The sequence below is a fragment of the Bufo gargarizans genome, chromosome 2 (assembly GCF_014858855.1).
Source record: "Bufo gargarizans isolate SCDJY-AF-19 chromosome 2, ASM1485885v1, whole genome shotgun sequence".
Lineage (NCBI taxonomy): Eukaryota > Metazoa > Chordata > Amphibia > Anura > Bufonidae > Bufo > Bufo gargarizans.
Window position 1 is genome coordinate 203,320,625 of NC_058081.1, and position 20,473 is coordinate 203,341,097.

A 20,473-nucleotide genomic window follows, 5' to 3' on the forward strand; every position below is an offset into this window, starting at 1 on the left:
ATTTCATGACACCCTAGGACGGAATTCAATACCGGAAAACTTTGACACAAGTGTTAAAGGACCGTTAGGGTCCATTCACACGTCCATAATGTATTGCGGATCCGCAATACACCCGGCTGGCACCCCCATAGAACTGCCTATTCTTGTCAGCAATTGCGGACAAGAATAGCACATGTTCTATTTTTTTCGCCACGTTCCGGAAATGCGGATGTGGACAGCACACTGTGAGCTATTCGCATCCATTCCTGCCCCATAGAGAATGAATGGGTCCACACCCGATCCGCAATCTGCGGAACGGATGCGGACACATTCACGGACGTGCGAATGGACCCTTGGGGGGCACTGGGGGAGTTTCATTATAATTCAGACAAAAAGTGGAGCCACTTCAGCCTGACACATTTACAATAATTTAGGACAGAAACTGGTGTAAATTATAACTAAAATCTTTGCCAGCACCTACTGGCATACATATCACTTTCTGGCACAAACAGCACAAAAGATGCAACAAATGTTAATATGAAGCGTTCTCCTCCTAATAAAATTGGTGGCATCTTACTGCAGTAGACTTTTTACTAATAGTGGTGGGGGTCATTTATCGAACTGGTGTAAAGTAGAACTGGCTTAGTTGCCCATAGCAGCCAATCAGATTCCACCTTTCATTTTTGACAGCTACTTTGGAAAATGAAAGGTGGAATCTGATTGGCTGCTATGGGCAACTAAGCCAGTTCTACTTTACACCAGTTTGATAAATCTCCACTATTGTGTCCAGTGCCTGGTGAGAAGATGCGTACTGTGTCTGAACAGCACAACAGAAGAAAGCACAAAAAGATTCAGGAGGTCTGACTGGATACTGAGCATGTGTGACCACCGTAATGGATATTTTAGAACTTAAGGGACACTAGGGGGTACAACAAGTGTTTAACAGCAGTATCCACACACAGGAGCATTCTTTTTACTATTCCAGTTGAAATATTGTTATATTCTACACACACACACAAACTGAGAAATATAATCTTGGAGGGAAGACTTTTCAATAGATAGGTATACGTATTAGATTAGACGGAGACCTACCAAGGAGACCCTTAATGATCAATAGAATGGGTACCCTGGACCCTGACATTGAAATAACAGTAGTGAGTAGTGATGAGCAGCAGGGGCAATATTCGAATTTGTGATATTTCGCAAATATTTGGGCGAATATTCGCAAATTCAAGAATTCGGTATCTCCAGTCATTATTTTCTTGACTGCGGAAATTGGCAATTGAAAAATTTGCATTACGAAAATTTGCAATCAACACTACTCCTAAAGTCAAAGATATTGCAGCCTTCTCATTGGCCCACAAGCTAAAAGCAGGTAGGGATCATGTGTACTGATTTAAAAAAATCTCGAATATTCGAAATTACCAATATATCACTATATTCAAAATATTTGCGAATTCTCGAAGTGGCGATATTTACGCTAAAAATCCGCAATTCGAATATTCGTGATCAACACTAGTAGTGAGGCGCCTGGGCATGCTTGTTGCCATTCTCAGTTAAGCACTTAGCTTTTTGTCTTTCAGTCAATAAGTAATAAGTATTTCTAGGTAAGTATTTCATGTTATACTGTTGCTAGTGTCTGTTCAGCATGTCTGCTGGGAAACAAGGCTAATCTACAGTATAGTGGCATTCAATATAAAAACATAAGCTTTTTTAATATAGGGACCAACGGACAATGTATACCTATACTGTGGCAAATGTTGGTAGTATGGTATACATTTGAAAATGCTCTCGACATATACAGTGGAGGAAATAATTATTTGACCCCTCACTGATTTTGTAAGTTTGTCCAATGACAAAGAAATGAAAAGTCTCAGAACAGTATCATTTCAATGGTAGGTTTATTGTAACAGTGGCAGATAGCACATCAAAAGGAAAATCGAAAAAATAACTTTAAATAAAAGATAGCAACTGATTTGCATTTCATTGAGTGAAATAAGTATTTGAACCCCTACCAACCATTAAGAGTTCTGGCTCCCACAGAGTGGTTAGACACTTCTACTCAATTAGTCACCCTCATTAAGGACACCTGTCTTAACTAGTCACCTGTATAAAAGACACCTGTCCACAGAATCAATCAATCAAGCAGACTCCAAACTCTCCAACATGGGAAAGACCAAAGAGCTGTCCAAGGATGTCAGAGACAAAATTGTAGACCTGCACAAGGCTGGAATGGGCTACAAAACCATTAGCAAGAAGCTGGGAGAGAAGGTGACAACTGTTGGTGCGATTGTTCGAAAATGGAAGGAGCACAAAATGACCATCAATCGACCTCGCTCTGGGGCTCCACGCAAGATCTCACCTCGTGGGGTGTCAATGGTTCTGAGAAAGGGGAAAAAGCATCCTAGAACTACACGGGAGGAGTTAGTTAATGACCTCAAATTAGCAGGGACCACAGTCACCAAGAAAACCATTGGAAACACATTACACCGCAATGGATTAAAATCCTGCAGGGCTCGCAAGGTCCCCCTGCTCAGGAAGGCACATGTGCAGGCCCGTCTGAAGTTTGCCAATGAACACCTGAATGATTCAGAGAGTGACTGGGAGAAGGTGCTGTGGTCTGATGAGACCAAAATAGAGCTCTTTGGCATTAACTCAACTCGCTGTGTTTGGAGGAAGAAAAATGCTGCCTATGACCCCCAAAACACCGTCCCCACCGTCAAGCATGGGGGTGGAAACATTTTGCTTTGGGGGTGTTTTTCTGCTAAGGGCACAGGACAACTTATTCGCATAAACGGGAAAATGGACGGAGCCATGTATCGTGAAATCTTGAGCGACAACCTCCTTCCCTCTGCCAGGAAACTGAAAATGGGTCATGGATGGGTGTTCCAGCACGACAATGACCCAAAACATACAGCAAAGGCAACAAAGGAGTGGCTCAAGAAGAAGCACATTAAGGTCATGGAGTGGCCTAGTCAGTCTCCGGACCTTAATCCAATCGAAAACCTATGGAGGGAGCTCAAGCTCAGAGTTGCACAGAGACAGCCTCGAAACCTTAGGGATTTAGAGATGATCTGCAAAGAGGAGTGGACCAACATTCCTCCTAAAATGTGCGCAAACTTGGTCATCAATTACAAGAAACGTTTGACCTCTGTGCTTGCAAACAAGGGTTTTTCCACCAAGTATTAAGTCTTTTTTTGTTAGAGGGTTCAAATACTTATTTCACTCAATGAAATGCAAATCAGTTGCTATCTTTTATTTAAAGTTATTTTTTCGATTTTCCTTTTGATGTGCTATCTGCCACTGTTACAATAAACCTACCATTGAAATGATACTGTTCTGAGACTTTTCATTTCTTTGTCATTGGACAAACTTACAAAATCAGTGAGGGGTCAAATAATTATTTCCTCCACTGTATATCCAATGTATACTACAAATGCAGTATAAACAGACCATAACGCCAGTGAATCGGTGGCAAGCATTTCATTGACAGCTCAACCTAAGTCTGTAGGAACTGCGGTGGTTGGATAGGGCAGGTAAAAAGTTGAATCATACTACTGCTAACTGAGCAGGAAGGAGGTGTGTCTAAAAAGTCTGTACAGGCAGGAGGTGAAGCTTAAAAGGGGTTATCTCACGAATAATGTTACAAAGTATAAATCTGAAGGTGTCGGCCGTTAAAGAGTAATGAGGGGGGAGTCGCAGAGAGCGACGAGGAGAAAGCAAAGCTGTTAAATATTTTTTTCTCCAATGTATTCACTGAGGAAAATAAACTGTCAGATGAAATGTCGAATGTGGAAATAAATTCCCCATTAAAAGTGTCCTGTCTGACCCAGGAAGAAGTACATCAGCGACTTAAAAAGATTAAAATAGACAAATCGCCAGGACCGGATGGCATACACCCCCGTATCCTAAGGGAATTAAGTAATGTCATAGCCAGACCCTTATTTCTGATATTTGCAGACTCTATACTGACAGGGAATGTCCCACAGAATTGGCGCATGGCAAATGTGGTGCCAATATTCAAAAAGGGTCCAAAAACAGAGCCTGGAAACTATAGGCCGGTAAGTTTAACATCTGTTGTGGGTAAACTGTTTGAAGGTTTTCTGAGAGATGCTATGTTAGAGCATCTTAACGGAAATAAGGAAATAACGCCATACCAGCATGGCTTCGTGAGGGATCGGTCATGTCAAACAAATTTAATCAGTTTCTATGAGGAGGTAAGTTCTAGACTTGACAGTGGCAAATCAAAGGATGTCGTGTATCTGGGACTTCTCCAAAGCATTTGACACTGTACCACATAAAAGGTTAGTATATAAAATGAGAATGCTCGGACTGAGAGAAAACGTCTGTAAGTGGGTAAGTAACTGGCTGAGTGATAGAAGACAGAGGGTGGTTATTAATAGTAAATACTCAGATTGGGTCACTGTCACTAGTGGAGTACCTCAGGGGTCCGTATTGGGCCCTATTCTCTTCAATATATTTATTAATGATCTTGTAGAAGGCTTGCACAGTAAAATATCAATTTTCGCAGATGACACTAAACTGTGTAAAGTAATTAACACTGAAGAGGACAGTATACTGTTACAGAGGGATCTGGATAGATTGATGAGGTTTAACACTGATAAATGTAAAGTTATGCACATGGGAAGGAATAATGCAAGTCACCCGTACTTATTAAATGGTAAAACACTCAGTAACACTGACATGGAAAAAGATCTAGGAATTTTAATAAACAGCAAACTAAGCTGCAAAAAACTGTGTCAGGCAGCTGCTGCCAAGGCCAATAAGATAATAGGTTGCATCAAAAGGGGCATAGATGCCCGTGATGAGAACATAGTCCTACCACTTTACAAATCATTAGTCAGACCACACATGGAGTACTGTGTACAGTTCTGGGCTCCAGTGAACAAAGCAGACATAGCAGAGCTGGAGAGGGTCCAGAGGAGGGCAACTAAAGTAATAACTGGAATGGGGCAACTACAGTACCCTGAAAGATTATCAAAATTAGGGTTATTCACTTCTGAAAAAAGACGACTGAGAGGAGATCTAATTAATATGTATAAATATATCAGGGGTCAGTACAGAGATCTATCCCATCATCTATTCATTCCCAGGACGGTGACTGTGACGAGGGGACATCCTCTGCGTCTGGAGGAAAGAAGGTTTGTACACAAACATAGAAGAGGATTCTTTACGGTAAGAGCAGTGAGACTATGGAACTCTCTGCCTGAGGAGGTGGTGATGGTGAGTACAATAAAGGAATTCAAGAGGGGCCTGGATGTATTTCTGGAGCGTAATAATATTACAGGCTATAGCTACTAGAGAGGGGCCTGGATGTATTTCTGGAGCGTAATAATATTACAGGCTATAGCTACTAGAGAGGGGTCGTTGATCCAGGGATTTATTCTGATTGCCTGATTGGAGTCGGGAAGGAATTTATATTCCCCTAAAGTGAGGAAAATTGGCTTCTACCTCACAGGGGTTTTTTGCCTTCCTCTGGATCAACTTGCAGGATGACAGGCCGAACTGGATGGACAAATGTCTTTTTTCGGCCTTATGTACTATGTTACTATGTAATAATGTAAAAAAGGAAAATCAGACAACATACAGTACATGACAACCTCTTTCTAACAAAGCTAGAACCAGCCCTGTACCTCAAATGGATCCAGAGATCTCCCCATTTATTGCTCTTCTATATTTATTTTAAGATGACAGCTCAAGGGGTGTGTCTTTTCTGCTGCAGCTCAGGAGGCGTGTCCATGCTCTCCCTATCACAGCTCAAGAGTAAGATAAAGGATGAAACTGAGCATGTGCGGCCTTCTTAGTGAGCGGGTCAAAGAAATAAGAAATTAAGTGGCGCTATACAGATAGATTTTATTGAATAATTCAGTAGCTATACAACATTTTTAATTACATGCAATTACAAAAGTATTCAGATCCAGGTGCTGGTTTAAAAACTGTAGAAAATTTTTGGTGGGACAACCCCCTTAAATAAGGAGATTAGCATAAGCAAGTCTATTCGCTACTCTTGTCTGTGTACCACCAATGAATGTGGAAATGAGCTGGGGGCGGAAAGTATGAGTTCAACAGGGAGCCTTGCTGAACTACTGTGAGCACATTATCCTTGTACAGTATGTAAGCCTGGAAAAGCAGCATTTACGTTCAGAGGGGGCTGGACATACATACTGCCTACATACATGCCCCATTCAGATTATAACGGGGCAATTACTTCCCACACTTATAGCCCCCTGTAACTCCGGGCATTAGCCCATATTGCCCTCATTATAATCTGCTCCTGGGTGAGGATTACAGAAGCAATTATGGTATAAGGAATATACTGTACATATATATCCTATTAAAGATGAATAGTTTAGAAAAATATCATACCTCTTTCAGTGCGTTGGCAAAGGTAGTTTTTCCTACTCCAGTTTGTCCACATATGAAGAACCTAACCTTTTTACCAGGCTTCCAGCTGCCGACATCCATAATGGGAATCTTATTAGAAGATTCATCTGGCCAGGAGTTGTGTTGTAATGTGACATGTTTAGATCGCTTCTGGTTTTGCTGGTTTAGAAATACATTTTGCTGTTCCTAAACAGAATAAATTTGAAATCATGTAGATTAATCATATTCAGACTTAGCACTGCCGGGGTCACATAGCATTATATTGATTTCTGATGCTATGTAACCCTTACAGCATTATGTCAGTGTCATCTAATGCATTCCAGAACTATAAGGCCCCTTTCACACGGGCGAGTATTCCGCGCGGGTGCAATGCGTGAAGTGAACGCATTGCACCCGCACTGAATCCTGACCCATTCATTTCTATGGGGCTGTTTACATGAGCGGTGATTTTCACGCATCACTTGTGCGTTGCGTGAAAATCGCAGCATGCTCCTCCTTGTGCGTTTTTCACGCAACGCAGGCCCCATAGAAGAGAATGGGGAGGCGTGAAAATCGCAAGCATCCGCAAGCAAGTGCGGATGCGGTGCGATTTTCACGCACGGTTGCTAGGAGACGATCAGGATGGAGACCCGATCATTATTATTTCCCCTTATAACATGGTTATAATGGAAAATAATAGCATTCTGAATACAGAATGCATAGTAAAATAGCGCTGGAGGGGTTAAAAAATAAAATTACGCAGCCCGGCATCTCCTTCTGTCTTGATTTTAGCTCTGTGTAGCAACAAGGACCTTTGGTGACGTCACAGTCATCACATGATCCATCACATGATTTTTTACCATGGTGATGGATCATGTGATGACCGGAGTGACGTCACCACAGGTCCTTGTTGCTACACAAAGCTAATAGAGTTGAGCGAACACCTGGATGTTCGGGTTCGAGAAGTTCGGCCGAACATCCCGGAAATGTTCGGGTTCGGGATCCGAACCCGATCCGAACTTCGTCCCGAACCCGAACCCCATTGAAGTCAATGGGGACCCGAACTTTTCGGCACTAAAAAGGCTGTAAAACAGCCCAGGAAAGAGCTAGAGGGCTGCAAAAGGCAGCAACATGTAGGTAAATCCCCTGCAAACAAATGTGGATAGGGAAATGAATTAAATTAAAAATTAAATAAATAAAAATTAACCAAAATCAATTGGAGAGAGGTTCCATAGCAGAGAATCTGGCTTCCCGTCACCCACCACTGGAACAGTCCATTCTCAGATATTTAGGCCCCGGCACCCAGGCAGAGGAGAGAGGTCCCGTAACAGAGAATCTGTCTTCATGTCAGCAGAGAATTAGTCTGCATGTCATAGCAGAGAATGAGGCTTCACGTCAGCCACCACTGCAACAGTCCATTGGCATATATTTAGGCCCAGCACACACACAGGCAGAGGAGAGAGGTCCCGTAACAGAGAATCTGTCTTCATGTCAGCAGAGAATTAGTCTGCATGTCATAGCAGAGAATGAGGCTTCACGTCAGCCACCACTGCAACAGTCCATTGGCATATATTTAGGCCCAGCACACACACAGGCAGAGGAGAGAGGTCCCGTAACAGAGAATCTGGCTTCATGTCAGCAGAGAATCAGTCTGCATGTCATAGCAGAGAATGAGGCTTCACGTCAGCCACCACTGCAACAGTCCATTGGCATATATTTAGGCCCAGCACACACACAGGCAGAGGAGAGAGGTCCCGTAACAGAGGATCTGGCTTCATGTCAGCAGAGAATCAGTCTGCATGTCATAGCAGAGAATCAGGCTTCACGTCAGCCACCACTGCAACAGTCCATTGTCATAAATTTAGGCCCAGCACCCAGGCAGAGGAGAGAGGTCCCGTAACAGACAATCTGGCTTCATGTCAGCAGAGAATTAGTCTGCATGTCATAGCAGAGAATGAGGCTTCACGTCAGCCACCACTGCAACAGTCCATTGGCATATATTTAGGCCTAGCACACAGGCAGAGGAGAGAGGTCCCGTAACAGACAATCTGGCTTCATGTCAGCAGAGAATCAGTCTGCATGTCATAGCAGAGAATGAGGCTTCACGTCACCCACCACTGCAACAGTCCATTGGCATATATTTAGGCCTAGCACACAGGCAGAGCAGAGAGGTCCCGTAACAGACAATCTGGCTTCATGACAGCAGAGAATCAGTCTGCATGTCATAGCAGAGAATGAGGCTTCACGTCACCCACCACTGCAACAGTCCATTGGCATATATTTAGGCCTAGCACACAGGCAGAGCAGAGAGGTCCCGTAACAGACAATCTGGCTTCATTACAGCAGAGAATCAGTCTGCATGTCATAGCAGAGAATGAGGCTTCACGTCACCCACCACTGCAACAGTCCATTGGCATATATTTAGGCCTAGCACACAGGCAGAGCAGAGAGGTCCCGTAACAGACGATCTGGCTTCATGTCAGCAGAGAATCAGTCTGCATGTCATAGCAGAGAATGAGGCTTCACGTCAGCCACCACTGCAACAGTCCATTGGCATATATTTAGGCCCAGCACCCAGGCAGAGGAGGGAGGTCCCGTAACAGAGAATCTGTCTTCATGTCAGCAGAGAATTAGTCTGCATGTCATAGCAGAGAATGAGGCTTCACGTCAGCCACCACTGCAACAGTCCATTGGCATATATTTAGGCCCAGCACACACACAGGCAGAGGAGAGAGGTCCCGTAACAGAGAATCTGTCTTCATGTCAGCAGAGAATTAGTCTGCATGTCATAGCAGAGAATCAGGCTTCACGTCACCCACCACTGCAACAGTCCATTGGCATATATTTAGGCCCAGCACCCAGGCAGAGGAGGGAGGTCCCGTAACAGAGAATCTGTCTTCATGTCAGCAGAGAATTAGTCTGCATGTCATAGCAGAGAATGAGGCTTCACGTCAGCCACCACTGCAACAGTCCATTGGCATATATTTAGGCCCAGCACACACACAGGCAGAGGAGAGAGGTCCCGTAACAGAGAATCTGTCTTCATGTCAGCAGAGAATTAGTCTGCATGTCATAGCAGAGAATGAGGCTTCACGTCAGCCACCACTGCAACAGTCCATTGGCATATATTTAGGCCCAGCACACACACAGGCAGAGGAGAGAGGTCCCGTAACAGACAATCTGGCTTCATGTCAGCAGAGAATTAGTCTGCATGTCATAGCAGAGAATGAGGCTTCACGTCACCCACCACTGCAACAGTCCATTGGCATATATTTAGGCCCAGCACCCAGGCAGAGGAGGGAGGTCCCGTAACAGAGAATCTGTCTTCATGTCAGCAGAGAATTAGTCTGCATGTCATAGCAGAGAATGAGGCTTCACGTCAGCCACCACTGCAACAGTCCATTGGCATATATTTAGGCCCAGCACACACACAGGCAGAGGAGAGAGGTCCCGTAACAGAGGATCTGGCTTCATGTCAGCAGAGAATCAGTCTGCATGTCATAGCAGAGAATCAGGCTTCACGTCAGCCACCACTGCAACAGTCCATTGGCATATATTTAGGCCTAGCACACAGGCAGAGGAGAGAGGTCCCGTAACAGACAATCTGGCTTCATGTCAGCAGAGAATCAGTCTGCATGTCATAGCAGAGAATGAGGCTTCACGTCAGCCACCACTGCAACAGTCCATTGTCATAAATTTAGGCCCAGCACCCAGGCAGAGGAGAGAGGTCCCGTAACAGACAATCTGGCTTCATGTCAGCAGAGAATTAGTCTGCATGTCATAGCAGAGAATCAGGCTTCATGTCAGCCACCACTGCAACAGTCCATTGGCATATATTTAGGCCTAGCACACAGGCAGAGGAGAGGTTCATTCAACTTTGGGTAGCATCGCAATATAATGGTAAAATGAAAATAAAAATAGGATTGAATGAGGAAGTGCCCTGGAGTCCAATAATATATGGTTATGGGGAGGTAGTTAATGTCTAATCTGGACAAGGGACGGACAGGTCCTGTGGGATCCATGCCTGGTTCATTTTTATGAACGTCAGCTTGTCCACATTGGCTGTAGACAGGCGGCTGCGTTTGTCTGTAATGACGCCCCCTGCCGTGCTGAATACACGTTCAGACAAAACGCTGGCTGCCGGGCAGGCCAGCACCTCCAAGGCATAAAAGGCTAGCTCTGGCCACGTGGACAATTTAGAGACCCAGAAGTTGAATGGGGCCGAACCATCAGTCAGTACGTGGAGGGGTGTGCACACGTACTGTTCCACCATGTTAGTGAAATGTTGCCTCCTGCTAACACGTTGCGTATCAGGTGGTGGTGCAGTTAGCTGTGGCGTGTTGACAAAAGTTTTCCACATCTCTGCCATGCTAACCCTGCCCTCAGAGGAGCTGGCCGTGACACAGCTGCCTTGGCGACCTCTTGCTCCTCCTCTGCCTTGGCCTTGGGCTTCCACTTGTTCCCCTGTGACATTTGGGAATGCTCTCAGTAGCGCGTCTACCAACGTGCGCTTGTACTCGCGCATCTTCCTATCACGCTCCAGTGCAGGAAGTAAGGTGGGCACATTGTCTTTGTAGCGTGGATCCAGCAGGGTGGCAACCCAGTAGTCCGCACAGGTTAAAATGTGGGCAACTCTGCTGTCGTTGCGCAGGCACTGCAGCATGTAGTCGCTCATGTGTGCCAGGCTGCCCAGGGATAAGGACAAGCTGTCCTCTGTGGGAGGCGTATCGTCATCGTCCTGCCTTTCCCCCCAGCCACGCACCAGTGATGGACCCGAGCTGCGTTGGGTGCCACCCCGCTGTGACCATGCTTCATCCTCATCCTCCTCCACCTCCTCCTCATCCTCGTCCTCCTCGTCCTCCAGTAGTGGGCCCTGGCTGGCCACATTTGTACCTGGCCTCTGCTGTTGCCAAAAACCTCCCTCTGAGTCACTTCGAAGAGACTGGCCTGAAAGTGCTAAAAATGACCCCTCTTCCTCCTCCTCCTCCTCCTCCTCCTGGGCCACCTCCTCTTCCATCATCGCCCTAAGTGTTTTCTCAAGGAGACATAGAAGTGGTATTGTAACGCTGATAACGGTGTCATCGCCACTGGCCATGTTGGTGGAGTACTCGAAACAGCGCAACAGGGCACACAGGTCTCGCATGGAGGCCCAGTCATTGGTGGTGAAGTGGTGCTGTTCTGTAGTGCGACTGACCCGTGCGTGCTGCAGCTGAAACTCCACTATGGCCTGCTGCTGCTCGCACAGTCTGTCCAGCATGTGCAAGGTGGAGTTCCACCTGGTGGGCACGTCGCATATGAGGCGGTGAGCGGGAAGGCCGAAGTTACGCTGTAGCGCAGACAGGCGAGCAGCAGCAGGATGTGAACGCCGGAAGCGCGAACAGACGGCCCGCACTTTATGCAGCAGCTCTGACATGTCGGGGTAGTTGTGAATGAACTTCTGCACCACCAAATTCAGCACATGCGCCAAGCAAGGGATGTGCGTCAAATTGGCTAGTCCCAGAGCTGCAACGAGATTTCGCCCATTATCACACACCACCAGGCCGGGCTTGAGGCTCACCGGCAGCAACCACTCGTCGGTCTGTTGTTCTATACCCCGCCACAACTCCTGTGCGGTGTGGGGCCTGTCCCCCAAACATATGAGTTTCAGAATGGCCTGCTGACGTTTACCCCGGGCTGTGCTGAAGTTGGTGGTGAAGGTGTGTGGCTGACTGGATGAGCAGGTGGAAGAAGAGGAGGAGGAAGCCGAGAAGGAGGAGGTGGCAACAGGAGGCAAAGAATGTTGCCCTGCGATCCTTGGCGGCGGAAGGACGTGCGCCAAACAGCTCTCCGCCTGGGGCCCAGCTGCCACTACATTTACCCAGTGTGCAGTTAGGGAGATATAGCGTCCCTGGCCGTGCTTACTGGTCCACGTATCTGTGGTTAGGTGGACCTTGCCACAGATGGCGTTGCGCAGTGCACACTTGATTTTATCGGATACTTGGTTGTGCAGGGAAGGCACGGCTCTCTTGGAGAAGTAGTGCCGGCTGGGAACAACATACTGTGGGACAGCAAGCGACATGAGCTGTTTGAAGCTGTCTGTGTCCACCAGCCTAAATGACAGCATTTCATAGGCCAGTAGTTTAGAAATGCTGGCATTCAGGGCCAGGGATCGAGGGTGGCTAGGTGGGAATTTACGCTTTCTATCAAATGTTTGTGAGATGGAGAGCTGAACGCTGGCGTGTGACATGGTTGAGACGCTTGGTGACGGAGGTGGTGGTGGTGGTGTTGGTGGTACATCCCCTGTTTGCTGGGCGGCAGGTGCCAACGTTCCTCCAGAGGCGGAGGAAGAGGCCGAGGCGGCAGCAGCAGAATAGGCCGAGGCGGCAGCAGCAGAAGAGGTAGCAGGGGGAGCCTGAGTGACTTCCTTGGTTTTAAGGTGTTTACTCCACTGCAGTTCATGCTTTGCATGCAGGTGCCTGGTCATGCAGGTTGTGCTCAGGTTCAGAACGTTAATGCCTCGCTTCAGGCTCTGATGGCACAGCGTGCAAACCACTCGGGTCTTGTCGTCAGCACATTGTTTGAAGAAGTGCCATGCCAGGGAACTCCTTGAAGCTGCCTTTGGGGTGCTCGGTCCCAGATGGCGGCGGTCAGTAGCAGGCGGAGTCTCTTGGCGGCGGGTGTTCTGCTTTTGCCCACTGCTCCCTCTTTTGCTACGCTGTTGGCTCGGTCTCACCACTGCCTCTTCCTCCGAACTGTGAAAGTCAGTGGCACGACCTTCATTCCATGTGGGGTCTAGGACCTCATCGTCCCCTGCATCGTCTTCCACCCAGTCTTGATCCCTGACCTCCTGTTCAGTCTGCACACTGCAGAAAGACGCAGCAGTTGGCACCTGTGTTTCGTCATCATCAGAGACATGCTGAGGTGGTATTCCCATGTCCTCATCATCAGGAAACATAAGTGGTTGTGCGTCAGTGCATTCTATGTCTTTCACCGCTGGGGAAGGGCTAGGTGGATGCCCTTGGGAAACCCTGCCAGCGGAGTCTTCAAACAGCATAAGAGACTGCTGCATAACTTGAGGCTGAGACAGTTTCCCTGGTATGCATGGGGGTGATGTGACAGACTGATGGGGTTGGTTTTCAGGCGCCATCTGTGCGCTTTCTGCAGAAGACTGGGTGGGAGATAATGTGAACGTGCTGGATCCACTGTCGGCCACCCAATTGACTAATGCCTGTACCTGCTCAGGCCTTACCATCCTTAGAACGGCATTGGGCCCCACCATATATCGCTGTAAATTCTGGCGGCTACTGGGACCTGAGGTAGTTGGTACACTAGGACGTGTGGATGTGGCAGAACGGCCACGTCCTCTCCCAGCACCAGAGGGTCCACTAACACCACCACGACCATGTCCACGTCCGCGTCCCTTACTAGATGTTTTTCTCATTGTTATGGTTCACCACAACAACAAATATATTATTTGGCCCAATGTATTGTATTCAAATTCAGCGGGATATAAATTTGAGGCCTAGTATTTAGGCGCTGGGTGACCGGTATGGATTTAGTGACAGAATTAGACTTGGAAATGCACAGAAGCGTGTGTGTGAAGTTATTCTGAATGACCCTATGTGCACCTTGAATATTATATACCCTTTTAGGGATAGATTTCAAATAGCTCTGATATAGCAGAAACGACTAAATTATGAAATTGCTAAATTGGGAATTGTATTTCAACCCAGAACAAAAAATGTGCTTTGACGGACACTAAATAACTTTCCCAGCCACAACAGGACAGCGGTAACGAGAGATTTAGCGGGATATAAATTTGAGGCCTAGTATTTAGGCGCTGGGTGACAGGTATGGGTTTAGTGACAGAATTAGATTTGGAAATGCACAGTAGCGGGTGTGTGAAGTTATTCTGAATGACCCTATGTGCACCTTGAATATTATATACCCTTTTAGGGATAGATTTCAAATAGCTCTGATATAGCAGAAACCACTAAATTATGAAATTGCTAAATTGGGAATTGTATTTCAACCCAGAACAAGAAATGTGCTTGAACGGACACTAAATAACTCGCCCAGCTACAGCACTAGGGACAGATTTAGCTGGATATAAATTTGAGGCCTAGTATTTAGGCGCTGGGTGACCGGTATGGATTTAGTGACAGAATTAGACTTGGAAATGCACAGAAGCGTGTGTGTGAAGTTATTCTGAATGACCCTATGTGCACCTTGAATATTATATACCCTTTTAGGGATAGATTTCAAATAGCTCTGATATAGCAGAAACCACTAAATTATGAAATTGCTAAATTGGGAATTGTATTTCAACCCAGAACAAGAAATGTGCTTGAACGGACACTAAATAACTCGCCCAGCTACAGCACTAAGGACAGATTTAGCGGGATATAAATTTGAGGCCTAGTATTTAGGCGCTGGGTGACAGGTATGGGTTTAGTGCCAGAATTAGACTTGGAAATACACAGTAGCGGGTGTGTGTGAAGTTATTCTGAATGACCCAATGTGCACCTTGAATATTATATACCCTTTTAGGGATAGATTTCAAATAGCTCTGATATAGCAGAAACCACTAAATTATGAAATTGCTAAATTGGGAATTGTATTTCAACCCAGAACAAGAAATGTGCTTGAACGGACACTAAATAACTCGCCCAGCTACAGCACTAAGGACAGATTTAGCGGGATATAAATTTGAGACCTAGTATTTAGGCGCTGGGTGACAGGTATGGGTTTAGTGCCAGAATTAGACTTGGAAATACACAGTAGCGGGTGTGTGTGAAGTTATTCTGAATGACCCAATGTGCACCTTGAATATTATATACCCTTTTAGGGATAGATTTCAAATAGCTCTGATATAGCAGAAACCACTAAATTATGAAATTGCTAAATTGGGAATTGTATTTCAACCCAGAACAAGAAATGTGCTTGAACGGACACTAAATAACTCGCCCAGCTACAGCACTAAGGACAGATTTAGCGGGATATAAATTTGAGGCCTAGTATTTAGGCGCTGGGTGACAGGTATGGGTTTAGTGCCAGAATTAGACTTGGAAATACACAGTAGCGGGTGTGTGTGAAGTTATTCTGAATGACCCAATGTGCACCTTGAATATTATATACCCTTTTAGGGATAGATTTCAAATAGCTCTGATATAGCAGAAACCACTAAATTATGAAATTGCTAAATTGGGAATTGTATTTCAACCCAGAACAAGAAATGTGCTTGAACGGACACTAAATAACTCGCCCAGCTACAGCACTAAGGACAGATTTAGCGGGATATAAATTTGAGGCCTAGTATTTAGGCGCTGGGTGACAGGTATGGGTTTAGTGCCAGAATTAGACTTGGAAATACACAGTAGCGGGTGTGTGTGAAGTTATTCTGAATGACCCAATGTGCACCTTGAATATTATATACCCTTTTAGGGATAGATTTCAAATAGCTCTGATATAGCAGAAACCACTAAATTATGAAATTGCTAAATTGGGAATTGTATTTCAACCCAGAACAAGAAATGTGCTTGAACGGACACTAAATAACTCGCCCAGCTACAGCACTAAGGACAGATTTAGCGGGATATAAATTTGAGGCCTAGTATTTAGGCGCTGGGTGACAGGTATGGGTTTAGTGCCAGAATTAGACTTGGAAATACACAGTAGCGGGTGTGTGTGAAGTTATTCTGAATGACCCAATGTGCACCTTGAATATTATATACCCTTTTAGGGATAGATTTCAAATAGCTCTGATATAGCAGAAACCACTAAATTATGAAATTGCTAAATTGGGAATTGTATTTCAACCCAGAACAAGAAATGTGCTTGAACGGACACTAAATAACTCGCCCAGCTACAGCACTAAGGACAGATTTAGCGGGATATAAATTTGAGGACCTAGTATTTAGGCGCTGGGTGACAGGTATGGGTTTAGTGCCAGAATTAGACTTGGAAATACACAGTAGCGGGTGTGTGTGAAGTTATTCTGAATGACCCAATGTGCACCTTGAATATTATATACCCTTTTAGGGATAGATTTCAAATAGCTCTGATATAGCAGAAACCACTAAATTATGAAATTGCTAAATTGGGAATTGTATTTCAACCCAGAACAAGAAATGTGCTTGAACGGACACTAAATAACTCGCCCAGCTACAGCACTAAGGACAGATTTAGCGGGATATAAATTTGAGGCCTAGTATTTAGGCGCTGGGTGACAGGTATGGGTTTAGTGCCAGAATTAGACTTGGAAATACACAGTAGCGGGTGTGTGTGAAGTTATTCTGAATGACCCAATGTGCACCTTGAATATTATATACCCTTTTAGGGATAGATTTCAAATAGCTCTGATATAGCAGAAACCACTAAATTATGAAATTGCTAAATTGGGAATTGTATTTCAACCCAGAACAAGAAATGTGCTTGAACGGACACTAAATAACTCGCCCAGCTACAGCACTAAGGACAGATTTAGCGGGATATAAATTTGAGGCCTAGTATTTAGGCGCTGGGTGACAGGTATGGGTTTAGTGCCAGAATTAGACTTGGAAATACACAGTAGCGGGTGTGTGTGAAGTTATTCTGAATGACCCAATGTGCACCTTGAATATTATATACCCTTTTAGGGATAGATTTCAAATAGCTCTGATATAGCAGAAACCACTAAATTATGAAATTGCTAAATTGGGAATTGTATTTCAACCCAGAACAAGAAATGTGCTTGAACGGACACTAAATAACTCGCCCAGCTACAGCACTAAGGACAGATTTAGCGGGATATAAATTTGAGGCCTAGTATTTAGGCGCTGGGTGACAGGTATGGGTTTAGTGCCAGAATTAGACTTGGAAATACACAGTAGCGGGTGTGTGTGAAGTTATTCTGAATGACCCAATGTGCACCTTGAATATTATATACCCTTTTAGGGATAGATTTCAAATAGCTCTGATATAGCAGAAACCACTAAATTATGAAATTGCTAAATTGGGAATTGTATTTCAACCCAGAACAAGAAATGTGCTTGAACGGACACTAAATAACTCGCCCAGCTACAGCACTAAGGACAGATTTAGCGGGATATAAATTTGAGGCCTAGTATTTAGGCGCTGGGTGACAGGTATGGGTTTAGTGCCAGAATTAGACTTGGAAATACACAGTAGCGGGTGTGTGTGAAGTTATTCTGAATGACCCAATGTGCACCTTGAATATTATATACCCTTTTAGGGATAGATTTCAAATAGCTCTGATATAGCAGAAACCACTAAATTATGAAATTGCTAAATTGGGAATTGTATTTCAACCCAGAACAAGAAATGTGCTTGAACGGACACTAAATAACTCGCCCAGCTACAGCACTAAGGACAGATTTAGCGGGATATAAATTTGAGGCCTAGTATTTAGGCGCTGGGTGACAGGTATGGGTTTAGTGCCAGAATTAGACTTGGAAATACACAGTAGCGGGTGTGTGTGAAGTTATTCTGAATGACCCAATGTGCACCTTGAATATTATATACCCTTTTAGGGATAGATTTCAAATAGCTCTGATATAGCAGAAACCACTAAATTATGAAATTGCTAAATTGGGAATTGTATTTCAACCCAGAACAAGAAATGTGCTTGAACGGACACTAAATAACTCGCCCAGCTACAGCACTAAGGACAGATTTAGCGGGATATAAATTTGAGGCCTAGTATTTAGGCGCTGGGTGACAGGTATGGGTTTAGTGCCAGAATTAGACTTGGAAATACACAGTAGCGGGTGTGTGTGAAGTTATTCTGAATGACCCAATGTGCACCTTGAATATTATATACCCTTTTAGGGATAGATTTCAAATAGCTCTGATATAGCAGAAACCACTAAATTATGAAATTGCTAAATTGGGAATTGTATTTCAACCCAGAACAAGAAATGTGCTTGAACGGACACTAAATAACTCGCCCAGCTACAGCACTAGGGACAGATTTAGCTGGATATAAATTTGAGGCCTAGTATTTAGGCGCTGGGTGACCGGTATGGATTTAGTGACAGAATTAGACTGGGATATGGCCAAAAAATAAACAGACTATTGCTGGTTAAATGCACTTGGTGTGACAGCTTCACCCTGATGTAGGCTTTAGCCAAAAAACAACCACACCATTGAGGGTTAAATGCACTTGGTGACAGGCGCAGCTTGCCCCTGATTTAGTATATGGCCAAAAAATGAACAGACTATTGCTGGTTAAATGCACTTGGTGTGACAGCTTCACCCTGATGTAGGCTTTAGCCAAAAAACAACCACACCATTGAGGGTTAAATGCACTTGGTGACAGGCGCAGCTTGCCCCTGATTTTGTATATGGCCAAAAAATGAACAGACTATTGCTGGTTAAATGCACTTGGTGTGACAGCTTCACCCTGATGTAGGCTTTAGCCAAAAAACAACCACACCATTGAGGGTTAAATGCACTTGGTCGCAGCTTGTGCTGGCGCACCACAAGACACAAAATGGCCGCCGATCACCCCAGAAAAATGTGACTGACAAACGGTCTGTGCAGCCTAAAAACAGTGAGCAATTGAGGATCAGCAGCTCAATGATCCACAGCTGCAGATCGATCAGTTAATCAAGTCCTTTGGAGGAGTTAATCTGCCTAATCTCGCCCTACTGTCGCAGCCGCAACCTCTCCCTACGCTAATCAGAGCAGAGTGACGGGCGGCGCTATGTGACTCCAGCTTAAATAGAGGCTGGGTCACATGGTGCTCTGGCCAATCACAGCCATGCCAATAGTAGGCATGGCTGTGATGGCCTCTTGGGGCAAGTAGTATGACGCTTGTTGATTGGCTGCTTTGCAGCCTTTCAAAAAGCGCCAAGAAAGCGTCACAAAAGCGCGAAGAAAGCGACGAACACCGAACCCGAACCCGGACTTTTACGAAAATGTCCGGGTTCGGGTCCGTGTCACGGACACCCCAAAATTCGGTACGAACCCGAACTATACAGTTCGAGTTCGCTCATCCCTAAAAGCTAAGATGAAGACAGAAGGAGATGCAATTTTTCTCACGCGAGTGCAAAACACATTACAATGTTTTGCACTTGCGCGGAAAAATCGTGCAACGCACCCGCACATTTTCCCGCAACGCCCGTGTGAAAGAGGCCTAAGGGTTACATAGCATCATAAATCAGTGCTGGAAGTTCAGGAGGGGTGCTCGCTTGTCTGAAAGGGGCCTTAGGGGGTTATTTACTTTATTTACTAACAGAAATCCATCTATATTAGGCATATTTCTGGCACAGATTGCAACTTTTCTCCGCTCACACCACGTCTAAAAAAGTCGGCATGGTGGTGTGGGCGGGGAAAGGAGACGGCCGGCAGGCCCGTCTCATGCATCATTTTCTACGCCTGTTTAAGGCGTAGAAAATAGGGTAAATCTACTCCAGCAATGAAGCTATCTTGCATTTAGACCAGCGGTGGATGCGCCAAAGTTATGTAGAGGCCGGCGCCTCTAAATCGAGTCTGTAACCATGAAAATGCAAAATAATCAGTTATAGAGCAGGAGGAGCTAAGTAGATTGATGTATAGGTTTGTGTGAAAAGATTCAGTAAAACTTGCATTTTAATCTTTAAATTCCTGCTCATTCTGGGCTTTGAGGTCAAAGAGTCGATCCTATCAGTGATTGGCAGCTGTCTCTGTATTCACAGTCATAGAGGCGAGGCCCCTTGACTTTCAAGCCCAGAATGTGTATTAATATAAAATTATATTGAATCTTTTCCCATAAAACCATGTTCAACGTGACAGGTTCCCTATAACTGTTCATGTTATCTTCCTCCATACCGATCAGAGAACATATGGGTATGGAGGAGTATCTTCAATATGTGACAAAAGTGAGAGGATGAGAATTTGCTTATCAAATCACTCCTCTATGCGTAACACATTATTTATCAGTCACAGTAAACACTACCAGAATTGGTACCAATGAAAACTACAAGTTGTTCTATAAAATTCAAGTCCTCACACAATTGTGCTGCAAGAAAAATAAAAATGTCATGGGTCTTAAAATGCGGTGACTCAAATTATTTTGAAAATAAAAGTGTTTTATTGTAAACTAGTAAAACGTAATAAAAATGATAAACATTTGGTGTCATGGTAATCA

At 44.9% G+C, this 20,473-nt stretch overlaps 1 protein-coding gene across 1 annotated transcript in view; it reads right to left on the reverse strand.

Annotated features, from left to right (window-relative positions):
* The window catches only part of LOC122929742, an 88,143-nt gene that overhangs the window by 47,324 nt on the left and 20,346 nt on the right, over nucleotides 1–20,473 (reverse strand). The window contains exon 6 of the mRNA XM_044283415.1: nucleotides 6,367–6,570. Coding sequence (XP_044139350.1) covers nucleotides 6,367–6,570 — 204 coding nt within the window. The remainder of the gene's footprint in view (nucleotides 1–6,366; nucleotides 6,571–20,473) is intronic.